The sequence below is a fragment of the Haliotis cracherodii genome, unplaced genomic scaffold (assembly GCF_022045235.1).
Source record: "Haliotis cracherodii isolate W230 unplaced genomic scaffold, xgHalCrac1.p SCAF_1, whole genome shotgun sequence".
NCBI lineage: Eukaryota > Metazoa > Mollusca > Gastropoda > Lepetellida > Haliotidae > Haliotis > Haliotis cracherodii.
This window is the reverse complement of record NW_027266264.1, coordinates 74,339,050-74,365,740: the sequence shown is the minus strand read 5'-3', so window position 1 is coordinate 74,365,740 and position 26,691 is coordinate 74,339,050. Positions and strand designations below refer to the sequence as shown.

Below are 26,691 nucleotides of genomic sequence, written 5' to 3'. Positions count from 1 at the left end.
GAGGGGTGTGCTTTCGGTGAAGAAATATTATCATCCCCTGACGTCTCGGTGTCGTTGTGTAGAGTTTACAGCATGAAAATAATTAAATATAAGTTGTTTTTGTTTCTTTCTTTGAAATTTGTATTATTTGTAAATAATCGAGTCTGGATAAAAAAATACGTCATTGACATTGCATTTATATTAGCATCGATCTACATAATTGGGATACGATGACAAGCCAGTCTATTTATTCGCTTCTTTCTTCAAGCTGGGCGGTATATTTTCCACAAAAGTCCCAATATATCTGCATTGATGCATTGTTTAATTATGTTTATTCATTGTCAATTAACAAAAAGCATGTATATGGCAACATCTGGCGCTTTGTTATAATGAGTGTGATATGTCTGATCCGATTATGTAAATATGCTGAACTCACGTGATGGAATATATCCATTAACTGCACGTTACAGCTTGAAACAGTGTCTCCATGCACTAATCACATATTTTGCAAAATGTGATTATGTTCATCAATATTTATATTTCATTTATTGGGATCTCAATCATTGGTGTATATATACATTTACATATATTTTTTACAGTGTTGGTGAATTGCTACAACTCTTACGCATTATAGAAATATTGGGATATTTTGTTTTATTCATTCGTTTATTATCAGTTGTCATTCAATCCTTATTCACTCACGGTGTGATTCATTAGTTTACATGTCTCTTTAATAAATGCAAGTGTATACCATTCACATGCATGCACGTGTTAACAATTTACACAAGTATAGGACTGGTATCACTATAGGGAGGAGATTGATTGTATAGATACTGATACAGGTGTTCCCATAGGATGAAACATAATCCCATGTTATCTGATGTGGTATTGTGGCATCTCCTGAATAAATTGTTCGATGTCATCTAATATTGCCTCACCCCTCGACACCCTCTCTTAAGTAGCCTCGTTCTGCTACGGTAATTACACATGTATAAATCCACTGGAACCCTCTACACTTTAGCAGGCGCTTGTCTCAATTTTTACCTCGCCTTGTAAGACCCTCCTGTAGCGAGCCTCTAATAATCGATCGCTTTGTGTTACAGCATGCGCAGATGCGACGGAAGTGACATCTAGTGCGCATCGACTGGTGTCGAGAGTGCAGCAGACGATTCTCGATTTCCTCTTGTGCCATCTGCTGTATAGCATACACTATGGCGACTTGTTCACGCCACAGGAAACAAGGCCAGTCGGTCTCCCAACGCGATATAACTGTTTAGCAGAGGATACCGGTGGAATAACAAAGAAAATGGCCTGAGAGATGGGGAAATGTGTCCATACTGGAAGTAAGACGCAGACCACAATGTGAACTACAGTTCGATATCGATTGATTCGGCAAATGTAGCGTTGTTTAGGAGAGAGTGAATGAAAAAGGGAGATATACACGCTCACAGTGGATTTCCTTTGTGCTTCCTTCTATGTGTGACCACCCTGCGATGCGAATCTCACCCCCGGGGCCGGAATAACTACCCAAGGGATTGGAATATGGGTGAATATAGTGTCCTATACTATAATTGATCTGTGTTGAGTGCGTCAGCTAGCGGTCACTACGTTTACTAACGCCACGCCACGAGGTGGGCAATGTGATACTGTAACACTCGCTTTTGTGTAGATGGAAGGGTATAAATCACACAAGTTCTACCCTGACAGTGTAGCTGTTACACGAAATGAAAGGGACGGTGCGTCTGTGGAATAACATCCACTCTGACATTGCAGCCTCCTGTAGTTTTACTAACGGCTGTGGTAGTAATATAAGCCGGAGCTATCGTCCGCGTGTCTCTCTACACGGTCATGGTGCTTCCTATCTTGCGAAGGTTGTATCCACGGCTGTTGACGACATTTGATGCATCCTTCTCAGATTCTGAAGTCTAAAGCCTTCTCACAACTACGCCAGTATCAAGGCAATTTAAATATTTCTATAATGTAGATAGTTTTATGTTTATGGATTATAGGTACCAACGCTCGACATCATACCACCAATATCATATAGTATTGAATGTTAATAATGCAAGATTTGAAGTCATAATAAAGGTGAAACTCACAGAAGTCAGAGAATGTATCGAGCCCATTGACAGTTATCTTACTGATTGGTTGCCCGTCAAGTCGTTTGTCAGAAAGTGTAGTGTACTTGGAACCGTTGTGATATACTTTGAAGTAAGATAGCACATTGATAGATCCAAGAAAAATGTTACAAGAGCAAGTCCGAATATAGAACTGAAGATATAAAAGTCATGTTTGAGGAATCGAACTGTCAGCCTTGAACAAACTCGAACACATACACAAAGCTAGGTAGTGATCAAACGTGTATAAAACTGAATAATGTTATCGATAGAAAGTCGCAAAGAACCACCTTGTAAATGATTCAAGCAAGTAAGACAGATATATACTGCTGTTGATGATGGAATAATTGATAATGGGCATACATCACGAACCGCATGTCAACTGACAAATGCGGGTTTTGTTCTGACTGTAGGGTTTATAAAGACGTCGTTGATAGTGTTGCGATCCAGCTGTCAAGATTTCGCGGTTTAGCGAAGCCCCGGATCCCCCTCGACATCAGCAGGAAGAACGCAGCTATGTGGGTACGATGAAGAAGCAGAATGTCAGAACGTTGTCCCTTATCGTGTGCACCTTCACCTACCTGTTGGTCGGAGCAGCAGTCTTTGATGCCCTGGAATCGGAGTTCGAGGGGGAGAAAAAGCGTATACTAGAGGCCGAAGAAGAAACAATGAAAGATCGCTACAACATCACGGAAGAAGACTTTGAGACATTGAGATTCACAATCATCAAGAACGTTCCCTACAAGGCAGGCACCCAGTGGAAGTTTGCTGGGGCGTTTTACTTCGCTCTTACGGTCATCACCACAATAGGTAAGAGACGTGTAAATTATTCTTGTCTATGTTGATGGGGCTCTTAGCTATTGAAACACACCCAGTTTAAACAATATCATATTCATTCGCGTATTGTCTAATTTCATTTCATTACAGTCAATTGTTTTGCAGGAAGTGTACATTCAATGTTGTAATAGAAAATGTATGCTTATTCACATGCAAGCCTCGCAAGTTGCTACTATGAGGAGAACACTCCCCCAATCAAGCCTTGCTTTAAATGAAAGAACACGGGATATGAAAGAGCAGCAGAAAGGAAATGGACGCGTTCAGCTATATCATCATCTGATGCTTGTCACGTGTTTGTCACTTATTATTTATTCTAAAATATAGCATTTAAAGACAATGATTCAAAGGATGCATTCTACCCCATTGCAGTGCACGTGTCAACCACAAATACATACACCGGAGAAATTTCACTTTCACAAAACGATCGCTTTCACCCTATATTTTCACCTCCTCTAAGTCTACCTCCTCTTAGATTTGCAGACATACCTTGCTACAAAGCACATCCTTCTCCTTTAGGGTCATATTACTGCTAATGGTCATGGTGACATTTTTTGGTCACAGTGACACTGGTGTTCACTGCAGCCAGAATCACACTCCGACAAGTCTTCATTTCACCAACATCTTTCTTTAAATTGCTCTCATATGGCAAATTCGATGAGAAAAGTGTATATTCATGTTATCTGCTCAAAGAGAGAGAGAGAGAGAGAGAGAGAGAGAGAGAGAGAGAGAGAGAGAGAGAGAGACAGAGACAGAGAGAGAGAGAGAGAGAGAGAGAGAGCGAGCTTTTGGCAAAATGGAGAATTCAGTACAAGCGGAAGACGTGTCCTCTGATTGACGAGCGAACGCTCAAGCACCTCCAGCCTACTCAACGTCTTTGTAGATTGGCATGAAATGAAAGATAATCGCAGACCTCAAGTGTACGCTCTTCAGACATCAATATATTGAATTCATCATGTACATTCAATTCGTGATATAAAGAAGTCGGATATTGCGGAAATCGGGCAACAACAACGCCAATTCTCCCCACCGTCGGTGACGTTATAAGGCTATTGTTAACGTGAGCAGCGAACACGAGGGTTCTAAGCGTCGTAGGACTTAGTCACATCCAGAGGCCTTGGACGACATTTGTAAATGAATAATTCATAGAGAAACAAGATTACATAGATTGTAAATCTTTGCTGTTACGGAGGACGTTTCAAGGCAACTTTCTGGCCATTCCTCAGTTGACGGGGAATGTGGCGAAGGTCGCAAAGATGGCCTTGAAACGATGCGTACAATACGAGGGAATCCATATAATCCTGTTTCTCTTTCTTAGGACCTGGTCGTATTTCATTCTACTTTGAAGAATCGGTTTTACTGCAGGATAATTAATATCTAAGTCAAATGTAGAATCCAGACACATATAAAACTGTGTAAATAAAAGATGATTAAAACATACTCTGATTTGTAAAATGCACCCCTTTATATCAAAACAAACACTGTTTGTTCAAAGTGAAATGCTATTGACCTGTTCTTTAGCCGTCAGGTGTTTCACGACAGATGGGTCGCAGTGATACGGTTGCTGTAATCGAGTAGCTTCCAGAGCGTATAAATTGGAAATCGTTGATGTAAATTGAAATGTTTGTTTTTTCTCCAAGCATTGTGTAACCCTCAAATCGATAATGTCTTTTTGTTCAATTCATGAAGGCTCAACGACTCTTAATGAATTAACGCCTTTGTGAGACAAATATATATGACATTATAATCATCATGGGCGGTTTGGTCCGTGTCGACCTCACGTGGCGCCCTGGTCGAGCAGTGTGAATTAGATATTTATCAATAACTCTATAATAATGAAGTATTCAAAAGTTAAATATAATGTCCATGAAAAATTGAAAGCTCAAACAACTCATTTCCATTAACGTCAGCACGGTACTGATATAGCATTCCAATTAAATTAATTGTAGAAGTTACTTCGTATATATTATACCATGCGTGCAGGTAGCGGCTTTGATCTCCCGAAGTGACGGAATATATGCGCTGTAATAAGTCTCATGAAAGGCGGCGCTTCATGAAAGTTTCATTGTGCCAGGTACAAAACATGCAACTGGATGCAGGCTGTGCTATGTCATGACAGCTATGTCTTCGGTAGGGTCAGTGTAACCATCCATTAGCTGGACTAATGGTGACAGGATATACGGCCTGATAATGTCATAGACACCTATTTTGTACAGAGGAAGTTCATACATAATGCAATTTTATTTGACAGCAAACGTTCATATGAAACCACCTAACTTAGCAGGGCAGGTTGCACAATTATTGGTTTTTAGTTTCGTGGGGAAAACTATTGTGATGGCTTGATAGATTAACTTGGTGCTCTTTGGGAACTATTGTAGCTAGCACAGGCAAAGTTTAATCTTTCCATCCTCTTTTAATGTGTTGTGTGTCCATCCGCCTAATCGCATTTAGAAAATCATTTGATTGTTTTATCCTTTAATTTTTAAATCCGTCTTGATGTATAACCACCTTGTTTTTACTTGGTTCTGCCACCTACCAGAACTACGAGAAACATGACATTATCAATAACACGACATTGTACCAGAGTTATTAGTGGCATGGTGCTTCTTCTTCAAAACTCACGGGGCAGTCGGGTAGCCTTGTTGTTAAAGCGTTTGCTCGGCACGCTGAAGACCCGGGTTCGATTCCCGACATGGGTACTCTGTGTGAAGCCCAATTCTGGTGTCCCCCGCCGTTATATTGCTGGAATATTGCTAAAAGCGGGGTAAAACCATACTCACACATTCACTCACTCATACTTTGACATATGATTCAAATCTACCTGTACGTTGTGTGCAAGAACATGTGTACAGTAGGCATGAGGCTGCTCGGTGTTGGAACGGTGTAACTACCTTCCAGTGGCCCGTTCTGGCTGCGTGAGATTGCAGTCTAATTCCCGTTGTACGTAAGTGTGGGGCTTGCGAATCTGACACTAACATCTCTTTCTTTGATATATAGTTTCTTGCTGTATTCGGATCAGTGGCGATCTTTAATAGCACTGTATTTCTGTACATTAACACTATTAGCTGATGGTGGTGATACACTCGCGGCTTCATAGCGGTTAACGCATTCGCTCGTCACGCCGAAGACCCGGGTTCGATTCCCCACATGGGTGCGATGTGTTAAGCCCATTTCTGGTGTCCGCTGCCGTGATATTGCTTGAATATTGCTAAAAGCGGCGTAAAACCATACTCACTCTCTTGCACCTTCTTATGTTACGATTCATTATGGGATATTTCGAGACGTGATCGGACGTTCTCCCAACCATGCATTCATTAGCAAATACATGGAAGTTGTTAAACACAGATACACATACATAGACACGTACAGACATATAATATGTCTAAGTTAAACATATCGAAATAATAATTTATATATTCAGTTGAACACTTGACTTTCCTTTCCATGTGTTTGTGACGGGTGCGACCGGCACTAAAGGATACGATCATCATGTTGTCAACACCTGGTATCATCACTATTTTATTGTGATTCAGGACACACGTGCATATGATATATCGGAATTCGTATGATGGTTATACAATTAATAAATTGTTACCAGATGCTCAAACCAAGTATTCCGAATGTTGTAATCAGCGGCTGTTTCTGCTACTAGTATTCCGTATATTGTTCCACTACTAGTATTCCGTATATTGTTCTACTACTTATATTCCTTATATTGCTCTACTACTTATATTCCTTATATTGCTCTACTACTTATATTCCGTATATTGTTCCACTACTAGTATTCCGTATATTGTTCTACTGCTTATATTCCTTATATTGCTCTACAACTTATATTCCGTATATTGTTCCACTACTAGTATTCCGTATATTGTTCTACTGCTTATATTCCTTATATTGCTCTACTACTTATATTCCGTATATTGTTCCACTACTAGTATTTCGTATATTGTTCTACTACTAGTATTCCGTATATTGTTCCACTACTAGTATTCCGTATATTGTTCCACTACTAGTATTCCGTATATTGTTCTACTGCTTATATTCCTTATATTGCTCTACTACTTATATTCCGTATATTGTTCCACTACTAGTATTTCGTATATTGTTCTACTGATTATATTCCGGTTATTGGTCCACTACAAGTATTCCGTATATTGTTCTACTAGTTATATTCCGTATATTGGTCTACTACTAGTATTTCGTGTGTCCTACTCAGTCACTGTTACTGCTTCTGCTACTAACATTCCGTATGTTCTATTGCTAGTGCTCCACTACCACTACCACTACCACCACCACTACGTACCACCCCCCCAACCCCCCACCACCACCACTACCACCACCACCACCACCATCACCACTACCACTACTATCACTATCACCACCACAACAACTACTATCACTACCACCACCACAACTACTATCACTATCACTACCACTACTACCACCACCATCACTACCACCACCACCGCCACCACCACTACTACTACTACTATTACTGCTGCTGCTACTACTACTACTACTACTACTACTACTACTACTACTACTACTACTACTATTCCGGTGACCGTCATCGCTAACACTGCCATAATACGCTATTTATCGATTACTTTCATTATCATACTCGAGACAATGATCAGTAATTATCGTTGTAGTATTAATAGTAGCAGTTGTAAAAGTACTTCCCATATTATCATGAGTACAAACGGGAATAGTGGTAATAAAAAACACTAGGTAAAGTCACAGCTGTTGTGGAAATCGAAGTGGAGTGAATATAATACTTTCCTTTATAGTGGGAACTAATCTAACGCCAGCGTTTGGGGATTTAGAAGAATAACCTTCATCGGGCTATTCCGAAACTAAACGGTCAGTGGTTTTGTGTTTCTCAGGATTATGACTAGTATGCAGTATACACATCTGTCGATATATAAACTGACGATGTATCAGGCAAGCTGTGTAGCTGGGGAAGCGTGAAGCCAATGTCGAGAGTGAACCAGAATTGTACCGGATTTCATGTACAGTAAACTACGTTTATAACGAACACGCATATAACGAACTGACGTACCTGACGAATTTTTTTTGTCCCGGCCTCTGCTGTGTTAATGCTATACATATGCTTATAACGAACTACGGTTATAACGAACTAAATTAGTGGCTCCATTGAGTTCGTTATAACCGTAGTTTACTGTATCTCCATCGTACATCTGAGACCACCGTACATCTAAGGTCATACTGGTATCAGCACACATGTCATGGTGTGTCTTCGATTAGACACAACAGTTGTATCATTTCGTTCATATACAAATCAGCAAGGAAAAGTTATTTTTGTACTTGGTATCGTGTAATATGGAACAGTAACAAGTTGTATTTTGTCTTCTATTGCAATACAAGGACATTTGCCGTGGACAATTTGTCAGTTATGCCCGAAACGTCAATCACATATTGCAACGCGAGTAATTAATAATGTTTTACACGTATTTTACCAATATTCCAGCAAGGCGGAGGACACCAGAAACGGTGTCCACCACTTCTAACCATTCGGAATGGAACCACCAGCGAACATTTTGTCACGAGGCTATCCCCTCCATAGTGAAAGTTCTATGTACATTAAAACGACCCCTTTATGGTAATTATCTATTTCATTTACATAAACCGTTCCTGAATGGTATGAATGACTACAGAACCCATACTCTGATATAATTCGTTCTGTATGTTCCATCTGGTGACCGCTGGTTTCGTACAGCGTGTTGCTGAATATATATTTCAATGTTCATACATTTTGTAATGACCGACACGTTTGTGGCATAAAACAGAATTAATGAATGAATATATGAATTGGAATTAGTCCAGTAACCCTCGATTAACTCTGGTTGACGCGCCGTAGAAGTTATGCCATTGGAATTGCTATATTAATCAATGAATGCTTTGATCTTTTCTACATATGAGCAAGGGTATTGTACGGATACTCATTCAGCTCTATAATCTAATACATGTATGTACTTAAAAGTTATTTATAACCTGTCGGTATGGTATTCCTGCCAAGAGCATTCATTTGTACAGCCTGAAATAGAATGGTCAGAAATAGTCTCAGTGATCTATATCTACTTAGCATTGGATGACAAAGCAGGTGACCCTCACGTGTCACTTCAGAGCAAGGCAGCTGACGGCGTGACGTCATCAGCGTTCTACATTGCCTCTGTGACGTCACACCATGAATAGCCACGCGTCAGCTCCGTGGAAATGCCAGCGTTTGTGCTCTTTTGGGACATACGTTTAGACACTTCAGATATTTAAAAAGTATATTTTAATCTTTTGCGTTTGGGAATTGCAGACGTTATTTCGTCTATTATCTCCACACACTTAACCTTTGCGTTTGCAGCAATTGAGGAAGCTGCAGGAAAACCATTTGATAAATATTGCTATTTTGGACTAACAGTGTTTAATGTCAGTCGCAGGCGTGATGTATGTAATAGGCGATAGGCTGCATAAAGTATTGATTTTGTTCACACTCACCATGTTGTGTTACATAAACGTTCTTGCGTGAATGACACTTCAGAATATGAAATTGAAGCCCATGCACGATGTGAACGGAACTGTATATGGGTTACGTCATCGTAATTATGCATTCAATAGGGAAACTCAATTTATAGAAATGAAAGACGCGTAAACATTTCAAATGAACTTTCTCGTATCGCTTGATGAGCGAAAAATAAGGGGAATGAACCCGCATTATCAGTTCGTGTTTTGGGGTGATTAGTGACTATGGTTAAGTCAAGCGACGACTTCACGCGAGGACTTCATCCTTCTCTCTCCTGGGAGACGGACGATTGATCGGCGATGTACAATAACTAAACCCTGCTCCATATCCCTGAGGATCAGTATCAGTAGTCTGTCAGCGCAATGGACACGACGACAGATGCACAAGGGTATGAGGACAATGTACAAGCACGGTAGCAGGCAACAGTACGGGCATCGGGAAACATATGTATTAAAAACTATACATTTATATCTAACAGATGCATATATATGTATACATATACATGTACATGAACCGCCATCATATAGCTGGAATATTGCAGATTGTGGCGTTAAACAACAAACAAACAAACAAACAAGTACATACGTATTTTAAGGAAGGTGTACAATCAGCTCTGTCGGAATATGGGTACCTATAATCTCGTATAGATAGATAGATAGATAGATAGATAGATAGATAGATAGATAGATAGATAGATAGATAGATAGATAGATACACTAAGCTGGTAGACATGAATCACATATGCATATAGCGAGGGAATACTAGTACGTCCATTGAGTTGGCATACATATGTGCAGATAGGCAGGTATACATGCATATAGCGAGGGAATATTAGTGGGAACATTGAGTTAGTAGACATATGTGCAGATGGGCAGGTATACATGCATATAGCGAGGGAATATTAGTGGGAACATTGAGTTGGTAGACATATGTGCAGATGGGCAGGTATCATGTATATAGCGAGGGAATATTAGTGGGTACAGTGAGGTAAGGGACATTTATGCAAATGGGCAGGTATACATGTACATAGCGAGGAAATAGTAATAGGTACATTGAGTTAGTAGACATATGTGCAGATGGGTAGGTATACATGCATATAGCGAGGGAATACTAGTAGGTACATTGAGTTAGTAGACATATATGCAGATGGGCAGGTATACATGCATATAGCGAGGGAATATTAGTGGGTACATTGAGTTAGTAGACACATGTGCAGATGGGCAGGTATACATGCATATAGCGAGGGAATATTAGTGGGTACATTGAGTTAGTAGACACATGTGCAGATGGGCAGGTATACATGCATATAGAGAGGGAATATTAGTGGGTACATTGAGTTGGTAGACACATGTGCAAGTGTTGAGACAAGGTCACAGATGGGGAGAGTGATAGACTATATCCACAGATATGTTCATGTTTAAATCTAGCATGACAGTAGTCTGCATGAAAAACGATGCAGTCAGGTGATGATATTGGCAGATAAGCAACTAGGTATATTGGTATCTTTGCGGGTTGACGTGCACTGAACACATATATAATTATAATTATGATCCTGCCATACATATATATCACGATATCTGCAATAAAAGTTACAGAGTAAAATAATATATATGTGAAGAGGATCACATTCAGATTAACACGTTTCACCATAAAGTCTTGTACACATAACCACGTGTCGTGGAGCACGGTGACCATCCGACCAATGTGCTTTGCGTCTCTGGGTAAGTATCATGCTCAAGACAAACACTATACGAATCCGAATCCTCGCATTTATAGTCGTTTTACGGTATGTACGTTAGTAGTGAGGTACACACATAACGAAAATGGATAAAGCGACCATCCGTCTGTTGCCTTCTTTAGTGTCACGGCGACACATTTATCGTAAGTAAATAGCAACGATAATAATAATAATAATAATAATAATAATAATAATAATAATAATAATAATAATAATGCGCATCCAATGACATTATTTACATGGAGCAGAAAGGAGCCAGAAAGGGATGTTGGAGTTGTAAGGATCAGCTACCAGTTCAGAAAATGATCCTTGAAGAGGCTAAAACGTACCACCGTAACCTCTCGATGTGTTGGATAGACTACAGAAAAGCTTATGATTCTGTACCCCACGAATGGATTTTGAGGTCACTGGAATGTATTCATTTTCCCGAGCGACTACTTGTTTTACTCAAGTCTTTAATGAATTGCTGGTCAACTCAACTTGAGATGTATTCGCAGGGGCAGGTGGTGACTTCGGGACCCATTTCTATCAAAAGAGGAATATTTCAGGGCGATTCTTTTAGCCCTTTGCTTTTCTGTTTGTCACTAAATCCTTTAAGCTTTTTGCTCAGCAAAGAGGAAGGTTATCACCCGGGACCTCCTAAGCACAGATCCCCAACACCCCTTACTCACCTCCTTTACATGGATGACCTTGAACTTATTGCCAATGGAGGATCCACACCAAAAAACCCCCAGATTCTCCTTGTCGAGTCCTTTTCTAATGATATCGGCATGTCCTTTGGACTCGACAAATGCAACATTCTTCATTTGAAACGTGGCAAGGTAGAAGAGGGAGGATCAGTCAGTCAGGAGTAGGAGTTATTGGCCATCTTGTGGAAGGTCAGGCCTATACGTACTTAGGGATGCAGATTAGGGACAAACTCCAGAATGCCCATATCAAGGGCAAACTTTGGGCAGAGTACAAATGTAGACTAAAGAAAATCTGGAGTTCAGAGCTGAACGCACACAATAAAGTCAAAGCCACAAATACTTATGCTGTGCCCGTCCTTTCGTATTCTGTTGGTGTTGTTGATTGGACGAAACAAGATATTCAGGGTATTGACACCCTCACACGAAGAATCATGTCAGACAAAAGATCCCACCACCCTCGTCCTTCCCTCAAACGCTTAAATTTACCAATTTTGATGGGAGGGCGTGGTTTGATTAAGGAGGCTCTTCATGTTAGAATTGTTTTGTGCACTTTTGCACACATTTATTTGTCTGATGATCCTCTTGTGAAGCATGTCAAGACTCATGATGAAAACAAGGCATTCCACAGTTTTCTAAAACGAGCCAAGGATGTGGGACATAATCTTAATGTCGGCGTTGATTTTGTTGATGGTTCAGTACTGAAATGAGTGTCAACCAAGCGAAGTGCCATATCAAATCGGCCCAGACTCAGTTTGTCAATGAGAGGCTATCTGAACGACCACTGCATCGAGTTTATGTGCAGTGTTTTGAGAAGATCAGCAGTCCTACAGAGTCATTTGCGTGGATGAAGTCGTCTGGCCTGAAAAGTGAAACAAGGCTTTCTGTTTGCTGCTCAGGACCAGCCACTTCCAACTCGAAACCGCCAGTGTGAGATTTTGCCTAAAAATGTAAATATGAAATGTAGATTATGTAATGAATTTAATGAGACTGTCCAACACATTGGCAGTGGATGCCCAGCTTTGGCACAAACACAGTATCTTAAACGACATGATGGTGTAGCTCGATAAGTTTATTACCGTCTTGGCCATGCATGTGGTTTTGACACAGAGGTCCATCTATGGTACGACCCGGAATATGTAGAGGGCGTCATGGAAAATGATAAATACAAAATTCTTTGGAATAGGCCCATTTACTGCCTCAGACATATCCAGACCAACAAACCTGATCTTGTCCTTTTTGGTAAATCCAATGAAATCATTTATATCATTGAATTTTCTGTCCCCTTTGACAGTAATGTGACTGACAAGATTCAATAAAAACATGGAAATATGCGGATCTCGCTTGAGAAATGTCACGCTTGCATCCCAAGTACCAAGTTGTCCGACTCCCCATTGTTCTCGGTGAATTAGGTTTGGTTACTCCCAATCTGTTGACTGACATTGGGAGAGTAACCGGGTTTGCTACCAGGAACATAGCCCTTCTGCCAATGTGGATAATGCAGAAGGCTGCAGTGTTGGGGAGTCTTCACATTCTCCGAAAAGTTCTGGGTGGGTTTGACTGGGCAGCGCTTCCTGGGAGAGGTCCCATTCGCTGTCTGGGCTGCGTGTAGAGGGGGCAAGGGGCCTAACTTGATGATGAGCCTACCAAACCTCACTGTGCCAGGATCACCCAAACCCTCTTTGCTGCATTTTTTTATTTTAATCTGTAAATAATAATAATAATAATAATAATAATAATAATAATAATAATAATAATAATCGACTGTGTGTGCAGTGTGTTCAGAAGAACTGCAACCCTGCAGAGTCCTACGCTTGGATGAAGTCGGCTGGCCTGAAAAGTGAAACAGAAGGTTTTCTACTTGCTGCTCAGGACCAGTCATTTCCCAAGCGAAACAGTCAATGTTTGATTTTGCATCAAAATGTAGATTATGCAATGATTTTGATGAGGCAACACATTGTCAGTGGATGCCCAACTTTGGCACAAACACAATATTTTAAGCAACATGATGGAGTGGCTCGTCTTCGGCATGCTTGTGGTGTTGACACAGAGGTCCATCTAACTTTTGAGCAAGAGTCGTGTGACCCTCTTTGAAATCTTCGTAGAAAGAGCATGCTCGATAAGACCTTTGAACTTTTCAAATGTAGAAACAAATAGCCTAAATTGTAATCCAAAGCAGTGACAAAGCCAAAGCACAATTGTTCATGCGAGTACCGAACACCTGCCGGGACATGTGCATCGTACATTTCTTGTTACCAGTAAACGGACACTATGCGAAGCATTTTGAAGAATATAATAAAACCTACTCACGCAGACAGGTTTGTTAATAAGCATAAGCAGTAACATGGTGCTTGTTAGCAGACATAGACAGACACGTGTTGCTTATAAGCAAAGGTAGGCAAACACGTGTTGTTTATAAACACACACACACACACACACGGACACACACAGAGACAGACAAACAGGCAGACACAGTGTGTGTGTGTGTGTGTTGCTTATAAGCAAACATATATAGATGTCGATTATTTACGTACTCTGACGCATGCAAACAGTTATTTGTTCAAATATAAGTCTTGTGTTCTTTTCTTTGGTCTCGCACTTCAGCATTGCACTGTATGTCTAACAAACAGTGTGAGATTAGCAGGAATGTACAATGTCGACTCACCCAACTCACTTTGATCCAGTGATATTTTCCTATAACTATTGTAGTGAGTTGTGTGTTTTTTGAGTTCACTTTTACGGTATGAATTTAGGGAATATGTACACGTTAAGAAACTTAAACAAGCAGTTATTTAAGTACATCGAGATTCTATGTATAGTAACAAGTGAGCGCACCGTGCATATCGGAAGATAAGGGGCATGTTTTACGCTCTCCTCTAAAAGATTAGCGGAAGGGGTATTATTTTCATCGTATTTTATTAGAAGCGAGTTTTCCATCGTCTGCTTCACTACGACTTCACAGGCACTTGCTGTTATTTGGCATTCTTAATTAAGATAGCGAGGGACTATTTCATTCCTTGTTCACCCTTCGCGTACTATTACAATGTGAACGGGTGCGCTTTGTCCGTTGATTTGTGATAAGGATGGCTACATTTTCGTTCGTTTTCATTTGATGCTCTTAATCTCGTGTCAAAATCCAGACGTAAGTTTCAACCTATTAACTTCACATACGTGGCAACAATATACAACCACATTAGCCAGAATTTAGAGGTGAGGTGAGGTTAGGTGAAATGGGGTTAAACGTCGGGTTCAAGATTATTGAACTTATATAGCGACGTGCATGCACGTGTGTGTGTGACTGCTTGTACTAGTCCGGACTTGTGTCCGAACCAGTGCTTCTTTTAACCCCTTAAAGCCGAACTCCAGGCCTGGAAACAAGTAGCATCTTTTAACGTCTTTTGGTATGACGCGGCCGGGGATCCATCCCCGGACCTTCCGCTCACTGGGCGGATGCTCTACCACTAGACCACGGAGGCGGTCGCCATAATTTAGAATACATAGCCATAAATATAATGTACCATTGAAATACATACTTTGAGTCTTTTAATCAGTTATATACCATTAAGATCGTTGTATATTGATAGCCAATAATTCGATAGACTTGCTGACGCGTAGATAGGCTTGTAGGCTGCACCTGATTGATAGACGTTCAGTTTGACACACGTAACTTGAGCCCAAGCTGTGTCATAATTCAATAGGAGAGTCGCCAACACGTGAACAGTAACGAGCGCATTAGCAACACCAAGAGTAGCGGTTTTCTCGCCGTATGATCGACGCTGTTAAACTCACGGGTCATATTTCTTTCAATCGACGAGAGACACCTAGCGGATGGTCAATGCATCAATATGTCACCTTTTACCAAGGGAGATGACTGTGTGTTGGAGCGATGCATCTTATGGCTTCTTGTCTTAGTAGCATATCTGGCCCAAAATCGGATTTCGTGGATTTCCCCGGAGGGCATTACTTTTTTGCTTTGTATTTCAATTTGGATTGGAGTAAATTGTTTACAGGACAAGAGGATTATATTTTGCTTGGGACATAAACATCGTTATGCCAAAACACAGACAACCTACAGACCTACCTCATGGCATCAGTTAGCACTGGTCTAGTTTTCAGAGTGTCCAATTACCTAAACCTAAACGCATGTTTAAGTAGTGATCTTGAGGATTAAAGGGTGAGATTGGATCTTACAAATGCTCTTTTTTGCATAATGAATATTTCATATATCTTATACTTTAAGTTTTTAAGTTACGTTACATCTTACAAGTAACTGGCAATACGAGTCGTCTATGCAACAGTTCATCAGCGATGTCAATAAAAGCATGTAACTTTGTGTTTAAGCAGATTTTCACCCTTTCTCTCTCAGGAAACAGTCCCAATTGCATACAACAAATTCAGTCATTATTACGAAACATTCACCCGATTCCGAAACAAATTCAATCACTGAGACAACAAATTCATAAGTCTTCAGCAAACTCAGTCATTAAAAAATATTTAAAAAACTCTCTCGAACTTATATTGTACTTGGGCGAGAACATTCACACGGATATAAGATCAGAAATAAACATAAAAAATGACCGTTTACATGTTCCTTCAGCAACAATAAACATCATACAGTAAACATTTACATATATCACCACCAGCAGTAAATACTACAAGATAATCGTTTACTTGCCCCGAAACAGTGATAAATATTACATCGCAAACATGCAAAAACAAACAAGAAAGCAATACATTACGGTAATCATTCGCGTGAGCTTCCGTGAGCTTACATCATCTGTTTAGTCAATTGCACACGCATCCATCATCGGACCGCACATGTCCAATGTCTCAGTTTACCCATTCTCTATATTCATCATTTACACGTCACGAAAACTATTTGACGCTTATATTAAAACACATTAAGGCCAACCGCCATCAAAGCTTATTTGGCGTAGTACATGACGACATGTTGGACAGCCAAGGTGTCATGTTCGATTCTTTTCAACATAGATCTGAAGGTCTGATGTCAGGGGGTCGGCTGCTTTTCCATTGGGATTATTGGTAATGGATGGAGAAATAGAGTATTATTATATACAGGCTGCTGACCCATGTTAGATTAACACTCTTGGGTGTGCACCAGTGTCTCTAAGGCCCCTTACACATGTCAGAGGACGGCCACTAACGCGGCTGGTGTGTCACAATGTATTATCGGCAATGATAGTAGACCGGTTGTGGAAATGCCTATGCTACAGTCAGCAGTGTTCTTGGATGACAGGTTATTAATACAGTGTTATTGGAGTAACTCTTGTAGCACAACACTATTACTTGTCTTGAAGAATTTTCAGAAATATCAGCGCTTATAGAAAACATTTTTTAAAATAAATTTTATTTTTGTTTTTGTCTTAGTTTTAGTTTTTGATACCAGATGGTTGTGGACCAGATATTTTGGCGTCTTAACGATGTTTATTTATATTTTATTTTATTTGGATTTTTTTGGTTAGATAATATAATAAAGATGATATTATCGTACCGAGGGGTGCATATTTTCAAATGCATTGAACAGCCCTGGAGACTTAAAATAAACTGAAACTATAATTATGTTCAACTTTTGGAAACCATACCGACTTTTTGAACCTGTGAACACACAATGCCATTTAGAAAGTAGCCAAATGTTACAAATGTTAAATTTGGGTAAAGAACAGATTCTAGTACTTTTTTTGGTTGAGTCACATCCGGGATTCGAACCCACACGGCCAGCGTGTTTTTGAATCTCGTTCATTCCACAATTACAGTATACTAGATAGTTGATATTTGTTTTATACATATCATTGCACGAAAATGTTGAATAATTTAATATATTTCACTCAAACATGAATAATATCAATCTTTATTTAAGACACACCTCTCTGGGTTGTTTCGTAAGTCACATTACACTCAACTCTAAATGTTAATATTCTTAGTGTCGGTTATACAGTAAACTACGGTTATGACGAACTCAAAGGGACCACTAATTTTAGTTCGTAATAACCGTAGTTCATTATAAGCATATATACAGCATTTATACATCAAATGGCCGGGACTATAAAATAAGTTCGTTATATCCGTCAGTTCGTTATAAGCGTGTTCGTTATAAACGTAGTTTACTGTAGGTTAAATCGCCCTGTCGTGTTGTGTGGAAGCTATGATCATAGGTTCAAATCACGGATTCGCCCTGACCATGTTTGTAGGTCTGTCTTCGCCATACTCGTGCTGAAGGGTTCCAAGTGGAAACGTCTAAAGCATGCAGCACTTCGGGATTTCCTCCCATGTGAATAAGACACGCCGTGATATAACTGAAATAATGTTCAAGGCGGCGTTAATCGAATTAGCTCATTCATCCCATCGCCTTCAGAGTGAGTGAGTGAGTATGGTTTTACGCCTCTTTTAGCAATATTCCAGCAATATCACAGAAATGGCCTTCACACATTGTACCCATGTCGGGGATCGAACCCGAGTCCACGGCTTGACGAGTGAATGCTTTAACCACTAGGCTACCCGACCGCCCTTGCGTCTTCAGAGAAGAACGGGATATGCGAACAATCAAAGCTTAATATCTATTAAACTTTGTTATCCATGTACTATATATCCACACAAGTACCCAAAAACAAGGAATTATCCCTCCCCCAGTCGATATCGCAGCAAGGTTGACGCATGGAGTTGATCACAGTTGACATGTTTGAATATGCAAAGCAAGCACAAAAGTGAACTTTGCACGTCATCTATTTAAGCATGGATCCTGACTAACATATGTAGGTTACCCCGACCCTGCTGCAATCTCCTTGCGCTGATAGAATGATAGGACATTTATCAAGTGAACATACGGTGCAGTAATAAACTAGGTGTTGCAGATTGTTTAACCTCCAGCGTTAGACACGAGGGAGTCTGGAGCAGTGTCATCTCCTAGCGTACATGAACATGCGGGGCAACAAGTTTATCACTTCTCTACTCGTCAGCTCAATTTAAATCAGCTTGACCGAAATCCCCGAGGTTCGGTTGGATGATTGAGAGATTGGAAAGAAGTGTGAGTGAATTCTGGTTAAAAGCCGATTTTGAGGAAACAGTGATGCAAGTGAATTGCCGAATGTTCGCTTCTGAAAAGATGTAACAAATATCCCGATGTGACAAATGTTATATTTGGGATAACACTTTCTGAGTTAAGTAAAGATTCTCGTACTTTTTCGGGTTGAGTCCCGTCCGGGATTCGAACCCACACTGCCAGAGTGAGGCACCTCATTTACAAGTTAATCTATTTCCATGTTGTATTTATTCATCATACGCAACTGTTTGAGAAATAATAGAGTACATTTGAACCCTTGAACTTTATTAACTGCGTGCTATGCATATAAAGGTCATAACCATTCGCAGAACCTCTCTCAGAATGATTGGCTCTAACAACAGCATTTTCTAAGGTCTGTCAAAGAGCTGTTGCATTAGCATATGCCCTAACTTCCTTTAGCCTTGGTGTTCATTTACCGACATCAACGCCTGTTAATCAAGACCTTCGCATGATGTGAAGGTCACAAGCTCGTTTCCGGTTTCCCGTTGACCTTTCCTTTTTACGACCCCCTACTTTCTTGTACGGGGTCGATACTTGTGGGGGTGTTGTGTCATGTCTGTAAACACCGCCGCTGTAGGTAATGAGACTTCGATAGCTCCTTCACGAGAGGTTCACTGAAATGAATTACATCAGATTCTGTTCTTGCGTCGCACCTTCAATCGCGCAGGAGGGTCATTTCCGGGTCATTGAAAAGTGGGATTTCCAGACGAGACGCATGTTGACCATAACGTGAGGTTACGCTCACATCCCCAATTACTATGGTCCTTATATAAGTTATGGTATTTATTATGTTGCATGGAACATTACAATTTGCTTGAACTATTGTAGGCTATGAATGAGACACACAATGGTATTTTTGTATCCAGACAGAGTCTAATCGATAAATCATTACAATTAAGGTACCAAATAATATACATATTATGAGAAACAAATTATCGCGAAATACCTTTTCCCAAATGTCAGGATGAAAATGGTAGCATAGGCTTAATTGCATCCAATCAATGTGAAATGTCCCTAAGTGTAAATGGAAGTCGGGAGTAATCAGGAATGTCGCCTTTGACTAATTTATGCAAAGACTCTGACTACGGTGGAATCTTGATGCTGCAGGTCAATGGTCCCGGCTTAAACATCATTCATTACCATATAAAGCTGTGTCGGTATTCACTAACTGATACTAAATGGTTTGCGCAGAAGAGGTCGGTGACCGATCAGACAGAAATAGACGGTTGTTAACATTCATGGACCTAACGTAAGGTTTCATTGATTTGTTGTTCTCATATGAATAAGTGCAAACAGTAACCATCAGATCCATCCTTTCATATGCAGGCATCTTATAGTCCTCTTAATTACAGTCGTCTGTATGGTTTTTTGCTTGTTTTTGAAATTATGAAATTAGGAAAGTCTGGCTGTGGAAACAAACAAGAGCTTTGAGTATCAAATCCTATCTCAATGTATGACAAATGTAGCTTATGTAAAATACACGATGTTATTATTTCAAAAGTAGATGAGATATACCTATTAAATGAAGAATTAGGCTTATGTTAAAAAATATACTAGGATAAATAATTTTGCACCCCACCCCCTCCCCACCACACACACACACACACACACACACACACACACACACACACACACACACACTGTTCACTATAATTGTAATCACAATAAAAATATTCTGTGTCAAAATAAATTCCTTGCCTGATCATCCCACCTCACATTCGAAGAATACTACATTAAATATTATTCACAGCATGTTTAGACGAGGCGAGACACCGCAAAACAAATAAAAATATATCACCTTGAACAGTTGCTGTCATTTGACATACACTCGACTCGTTACGTAACATGTACTATTCATAATGCCTTGTGCTGCTACCATTCGCTACCAGACTGTGTTTACAGCCAGATCAAAGACATGGTAGTAATCTTAAAGTACATGTACGAAGCATTAAGAGGTTCTCAACACTTTTCTTGCTGGGAAAAGCAATGTTCCATATCACATGATCCCTTCCACGATAATGCACAGCGGGGGATCCGTATGGTGCACTGCGATGTACTTTGATCAACAATACTGGCAAAAGGACGCACTTTGGTAGGATCGCTGAAGTTAAAAACTGAACAAAAATCCGCAGGTTATTGTCCCATAGAGAAAGGAGGATCGGGTGGCCATGTCGTCCGAGGCGCCCGAACTCGTTGTTACGTGTTACGTCCCTTTAATGTGGCGGGATCCGATCGTCGTGATGTAACTGACCTGCTGAGATGAAGAAGACTGACATATTTTATTAACTTCAGGCAAATTGTAGAAACAAGACCTTGTACCTGGAAAACGAAGACCTGAGCACATATATACATAATGATATGAAGTTTGATTGCTGTACAAGACAGGGTAGGATTTCTTTAAAAAATCGCACGCCATTTTATAAATGGTCTGATCTATGGATTGGAATACACCTCAATGTGCAGCATGTAAATCACCTAAAATATGAACTGTAAGAATTGATCATATGGTATTGATTTGATAAGTATGGTACGGTGTTTCATCACTTTTAGCTATATTCCAGCAATATCACCACGGGTGGACACTAGAAATAGGTGTGTCAAATTGTACCTATATGGGGAATCGAACATGGGCCTTTGGATCCCTCCACCAACACATTGTTTACATTTGATTGATTAGATCATGGTCCTTCCCTCAACATTTTGCACCAGTGTTTAACTATATTGTCCCCATTATTTATTCACAATTCAATTCAAAACACTGACAGCAGTATTGCAACAGATACATCCCGATGCTTCAACAACGCACGTCACAGTTTAGATGGTTTTGCAGTCAGGAAAGATGCTGACGTACATCTTGTTATATTTACATCATTCTAAAGACGTACCTTAACCTGTGGACATGGTTTCTGCTGTTGCACATGTAGACAAATGAGCCAAAATACATGAGCAATACAACAGAAGAACCAGTTAACCACCTTGTTTAGTCTAAATATCCTGCTATTATCATCGGTGTGATGTTGTAAAAGGGAGAGCACTCATCCACTTGAAACGAAAAGTAGAACGAAGTGTTTGGCCTAGCAGGCCCGCCATGTGGAGTTCTGGACGCAGATAAATCACTTTTATCAAGTGCCAATTTGTGGAATCGTTTATGATCCTAAATATAGAGTCAGGGGGTCTTTGATGGGAGCCCCCAGCTTGTCTGGAGAAACAGACCCAGAGACCTTGAGGCAGTCATATTGTTTCTGTGATTACCAAATATGGCTAAATTAGTTGATTGTGACCCTGGTGGCTTGGTTGTAATTGCATAACGTCAGGCAGACGAAATCCATGCCTTGTAGATATTGAGCTCGTTTTCAGTGTATAGTTTTGTCTCAAGTAAAACACCTCGAGTAAGCTGTGTTTAAACGCCGCGATATACAACTTGAAGTCTGCCATTTTCTTTTGCGCCTGTTCACCGAAAACTGTTCTCAAAATAGGTTGAATATTTTGAAATGTACTGAAATTGAATATGAATAATCTTTAACGTGTAAAAGAACACTCATCGGAAAACTTCATATCGATTGACACATCGTTTCAAGTACTACATGTTCTTGTGGAATGCTATCCTATTTGCTCAATTTAGTCCTGCTTTACTCAAATAATTCTCATTTGGTGTAAATCATCAAAACACAAAACATAGTAAGTTATCTGTTTCTATGAACTGTAAAAAAAGAAGAAGCCAAATTAGACAATACATAATACAACACAATGGCTTTTGTATTCCCCTTTTGTGTTCCCCTCTGTCCGTGTCCGCCGTTCCGAGATTGAGACATCTACAGGCCGTTCTGCTCACCTTCAGCACAATCTTTGAAATATTGAAATTTATTGAGTTTCTAATTTCTGTAGTTGTTGAGAAGATCTATTCATTGCACTGTGGCACCATCGATTAGTGACTCGGGACCGTTGAACTTAACGTAGCGAGCATTACTTCGCCAACGAACCGTCAAACGACGGTGGTCATTGATGCTTACTGTGAGAGGACGTCGTACTGTCAAAGGTTCCTACGACACATTTCATTCACGATGACTGACAAAATGTTCTTTTGACTGTGTGTTATAAGTGTTATGCTGTTTTGGGCCTAAATGTTCATCGATCAGCGGCGTATCTAGCTAGTTATCAAACACGCAATCTTGAGGATGTTCACCGTGAAATGGACGCCAGATGCCACAGGAAGATCGAGGTTAGTCCGCGATAACGAGATAAACATGGAGAGGTCTGCATTGACTACACTGACTTGGGTTCTGGGCCGCATCCCGTGTCGTGACTATTAGAACTATCAAGGCATCGGGAAATCAGACCTATCGTATTGCATCAGTAGCAGATAAGCCTCATGTCTGACATACACACACATGGTAACTACTGTTACATATTCCTCCTCTCCCACTGCATATGTGTAGATCAACTTAGTCTAGTATGTCGGTCCCATTTCGTTGAGTGGTCGATTCACAGCCTGATCAAGTTAGCGAAAACCAAAAATAAAGTACTGAAGACCCTTTAACCATCAACAAACTGTTGATTCGATTTGAAAGAAATTGATCACATTTGTTTTCTAGACGGGATTTGAATGATAAAGGTGAGCACGGCGAACTAGCAATTTGAACCTTGCACACACCAAGGTAATACGCTGGGTAAGCTCTTGTTTGAGCAATGTGTATGCAGTTGTCTCCTTCAAAGGAACACATTGTTGTTCTGTTACCCTAATATAGTGTTCTGTCATATGTGGACGAGAATACCTAACCTTGCAGTTGGCTCAAAAACACGACATACTCGTCATAGAGTTGGCTAAAAACAAGGCTATTCGCCTTATAATGGGTTCCATAAGAATACAAGTTGACGTCCAAATCGCAAAAAGTTGTCCTCGTGGTATCTGAATCAGATGAGAAAACTGCCTGACTGTTGATAGCGTTTCCATGTGCTTCACCGTCATGTATACTATATTCATACGCTACTTTCACAGTCGCTGCCTTCTTGTTACATGTATAGCACGTGTTACAGTGATGTGATTTTTATTCTATACTTTCTCCATTGTGAACAATGCTTTGTTGAAGTCTCATATACGAACCTCATATACGAGCTTAATGACCCTTTGTAAACTGGTGGTAAAACAAGTATCCTCACATGTTTAATGGTGGCTAAAAATGACCAAACAAGAAATGGATAAACGGTGGTATTTGATACGGTATTATAGTTGTGTTTTGTACCAGTGTTTCGGCGACTGTTTTCACCCTAGTAACATTTGGATAACGCTTGTAATTATTTGGTCAAATCCAATTTTCAAGTGTATACTTTCTTTTGACCAGTGGTATATATCCTAACCTTGAACAGTGGAAGTCTGAGATTTACGTTCTAAATCATCAACGTTGTTTCGTGCAGTGAGGCAATTGGCAAACACATCAAGGAAGCGTTAACAAATCAACAGTTCTGGCAGTTCGTGACACTTAACAAGAATTCGAAGCTTAACATGCATGACGTCTTGGGCAGCTGTAATCATTTATAATGCATTTTGTTGCAAATAATTACAATCAATTAAATAATGACCAAAATAGATCCACTCCATCATCTCAGTAACTGTAATCTGAAAACGAAACGCATAGTCTTCAATTGAGCTCTTTGTTTAACAAACAGGAGTATTATGCAATTAATATATTATTCATTCACCATGAGCCAGCATATGTGTTGCCGTGTTAGGTTAGTGGAAGGAGATATTGAGCAGCGATATCAAGGGAGATCCACGGGTTGAATTTACCACCAGAAGAGGGCGCCGAACTTGGAGGATAACAGATCACACTATTCAAAGACATTCCTAAGGGAGCCGAGAGATCCAGTCGATGATAAACTGGCTGTGAAAACATTCGAATGAAGGGAGGAGAATCAAAAGGGAATAGCGGTGATCGACACACCAAAAATGGAAATAATACGTTATGGTAGAAGAATTAAAAAATCTATACACGAAGGACTTCCAAATATGGTATTATTATTTATTGAACCTTGAACCTCAGACGTACTCATATGTTGAGTATATGTCACAAGGAAGTTAATAATATATTGATATTTATGTATTTAATGTTAGTAATTATATTTAGACGAAGAAAACAAGGTATTAAACTTAATGCAACCAGGAACATGACACGATATATAGATCATACATGTAAACAGCTCCGAAAATCAAGCTCTACTCTCTTATATGCCGTGTTTTGGATGACAGCAGGCGATGCCTTTGACTAAGAATTATTCTGCGGAATTCAGTTAACCTGATTAATTGCCCTACCACCACTGAAAGTTAATTACTTTGTACACAAGGATTGAAGGATGTGAATATAATCAATTCACCCCACTCTCCTGCTTGCTCAAATTGACGCTAATTCGGGTGCATGGTTTAAATATTTCAGTACCGGGATTCCGTTGACAAATTAGCGATATTCCGCTACAATCTGTGCTTCAACAAACACATCTGGCATACGCTACGTATTAAATGCGTGACGTCAGTGGAATATCAAAGCCTTGTTGAGATGATCACTTAAGTATGCTTTGTGACGTGCCGTCATTTCTGTGACGTCACATCTGGAAGTTAATTAGCAGTAACGGTGAGGCTGCTTCTGGTCTCTTCCTAATCGAGTCAAGCGTCCCTATCTTGGGAGGAGCGTTTGGATATCATCATGTTCCAACACTATGGACTTATCAGCGATACTCCTTTCAATACCTCAACCAATACTTGTTCTCTGTCAGTAAACCTAGGATTTATGCACCCAAAGATATTCATTGCAATTACTAGCGATCGCCTTACGACATAACGAGACCGCTTTATGGCACCTAGCCGTTTTATGGCCTTGGTGAGAGTACATACTATAGGTCGCAGTGTAGTAATTGCGCTAAAAATAGCATACTTTAACGTCAGATTGGAAAGATGGCTCGTGCACTTCGTGTGCTCTGCGCGCGACAACCTTATTTCAACAATTATGCATATGATTGTGGCGTCTGGTGGATTGTTAGGGGGTAAATCTGAGTGTGTGGTTGTGTATTATGTAAATTGTGGGCCCTCTGTGTCTGGTGTTTGTATAGAGGGACAGCGAGCGATGGGTGATCTCTTTAGACTTGTAGATTTAGCCGTGAGTCGGAAGGGGCTTGCAAGAGATATGATTTCTGCTTGAGACATTTGGCCGTGCGTCAGACGGTGATCCTGATCTACTGGTCATTGTAGTCCAAACATACAGAGCCCATCTTTCTACTCCAACCTGTCACAAAGTCAGCATTACCTTAATTCCTTTTAAAGAATTCCCGTTTGCTTACACCACCTTCAAATCAAACCTTCCGAACCATGAGGATGACTGTTACGTATGGAAGTGCCCAACGACATGGCATATATGCTAACCGATACGCCTTTATTCCTGAGAACCTATATCGGAAAATACTTGTACATTTTGTCTCTATTCTTGTCCTTACCTATTAATGTTCTAAAAATAGTTTGTTTCTATTTATAGTTAGGGACTGCTAATTTATTACTATTTATTATTTATTATTACCACCCCGGGGTGGGTGGGTAAGAGGTTTTGGATGCACTAATGTCCTGAAAATAATTACCCTTCCTAATGCTTGTCATTTTTTTGGATGACCCTCCCCGTGTATTTTTTGTTTTTGTTATAACCCTCCCTGAACAGTCAGAATGCAAAAACACCTTATTTATT

General features: G+C 40.0%; 1 protein-coding gene across 1 annotated transcript in view; it reads left to right on the top strand.

Annotated features, from left to right (window-relative positions):
- The first annotated feature begins 1,127 nt into the window (after positions 1-1,127).
- The window catches only part of LOC139472356 (two pore potassium channel protein sup-9-like), a 68,896-nt gene continuing 43,332 nt past the window's right edge, over positions 1,128-26,691 (top strand). The window contains exon 1 of the mRNA XM_071254856.1: positions 1,128-2,906. Within this exon, the coding sequence (XP_071110957.1) occupies positions 2,624-2,906 (283 nt within the window). The 5' untranslated portion in view covers positions 1,128-2,623. The remainder of the gene's footprint in view (positions 2,907-26,691) is intronic.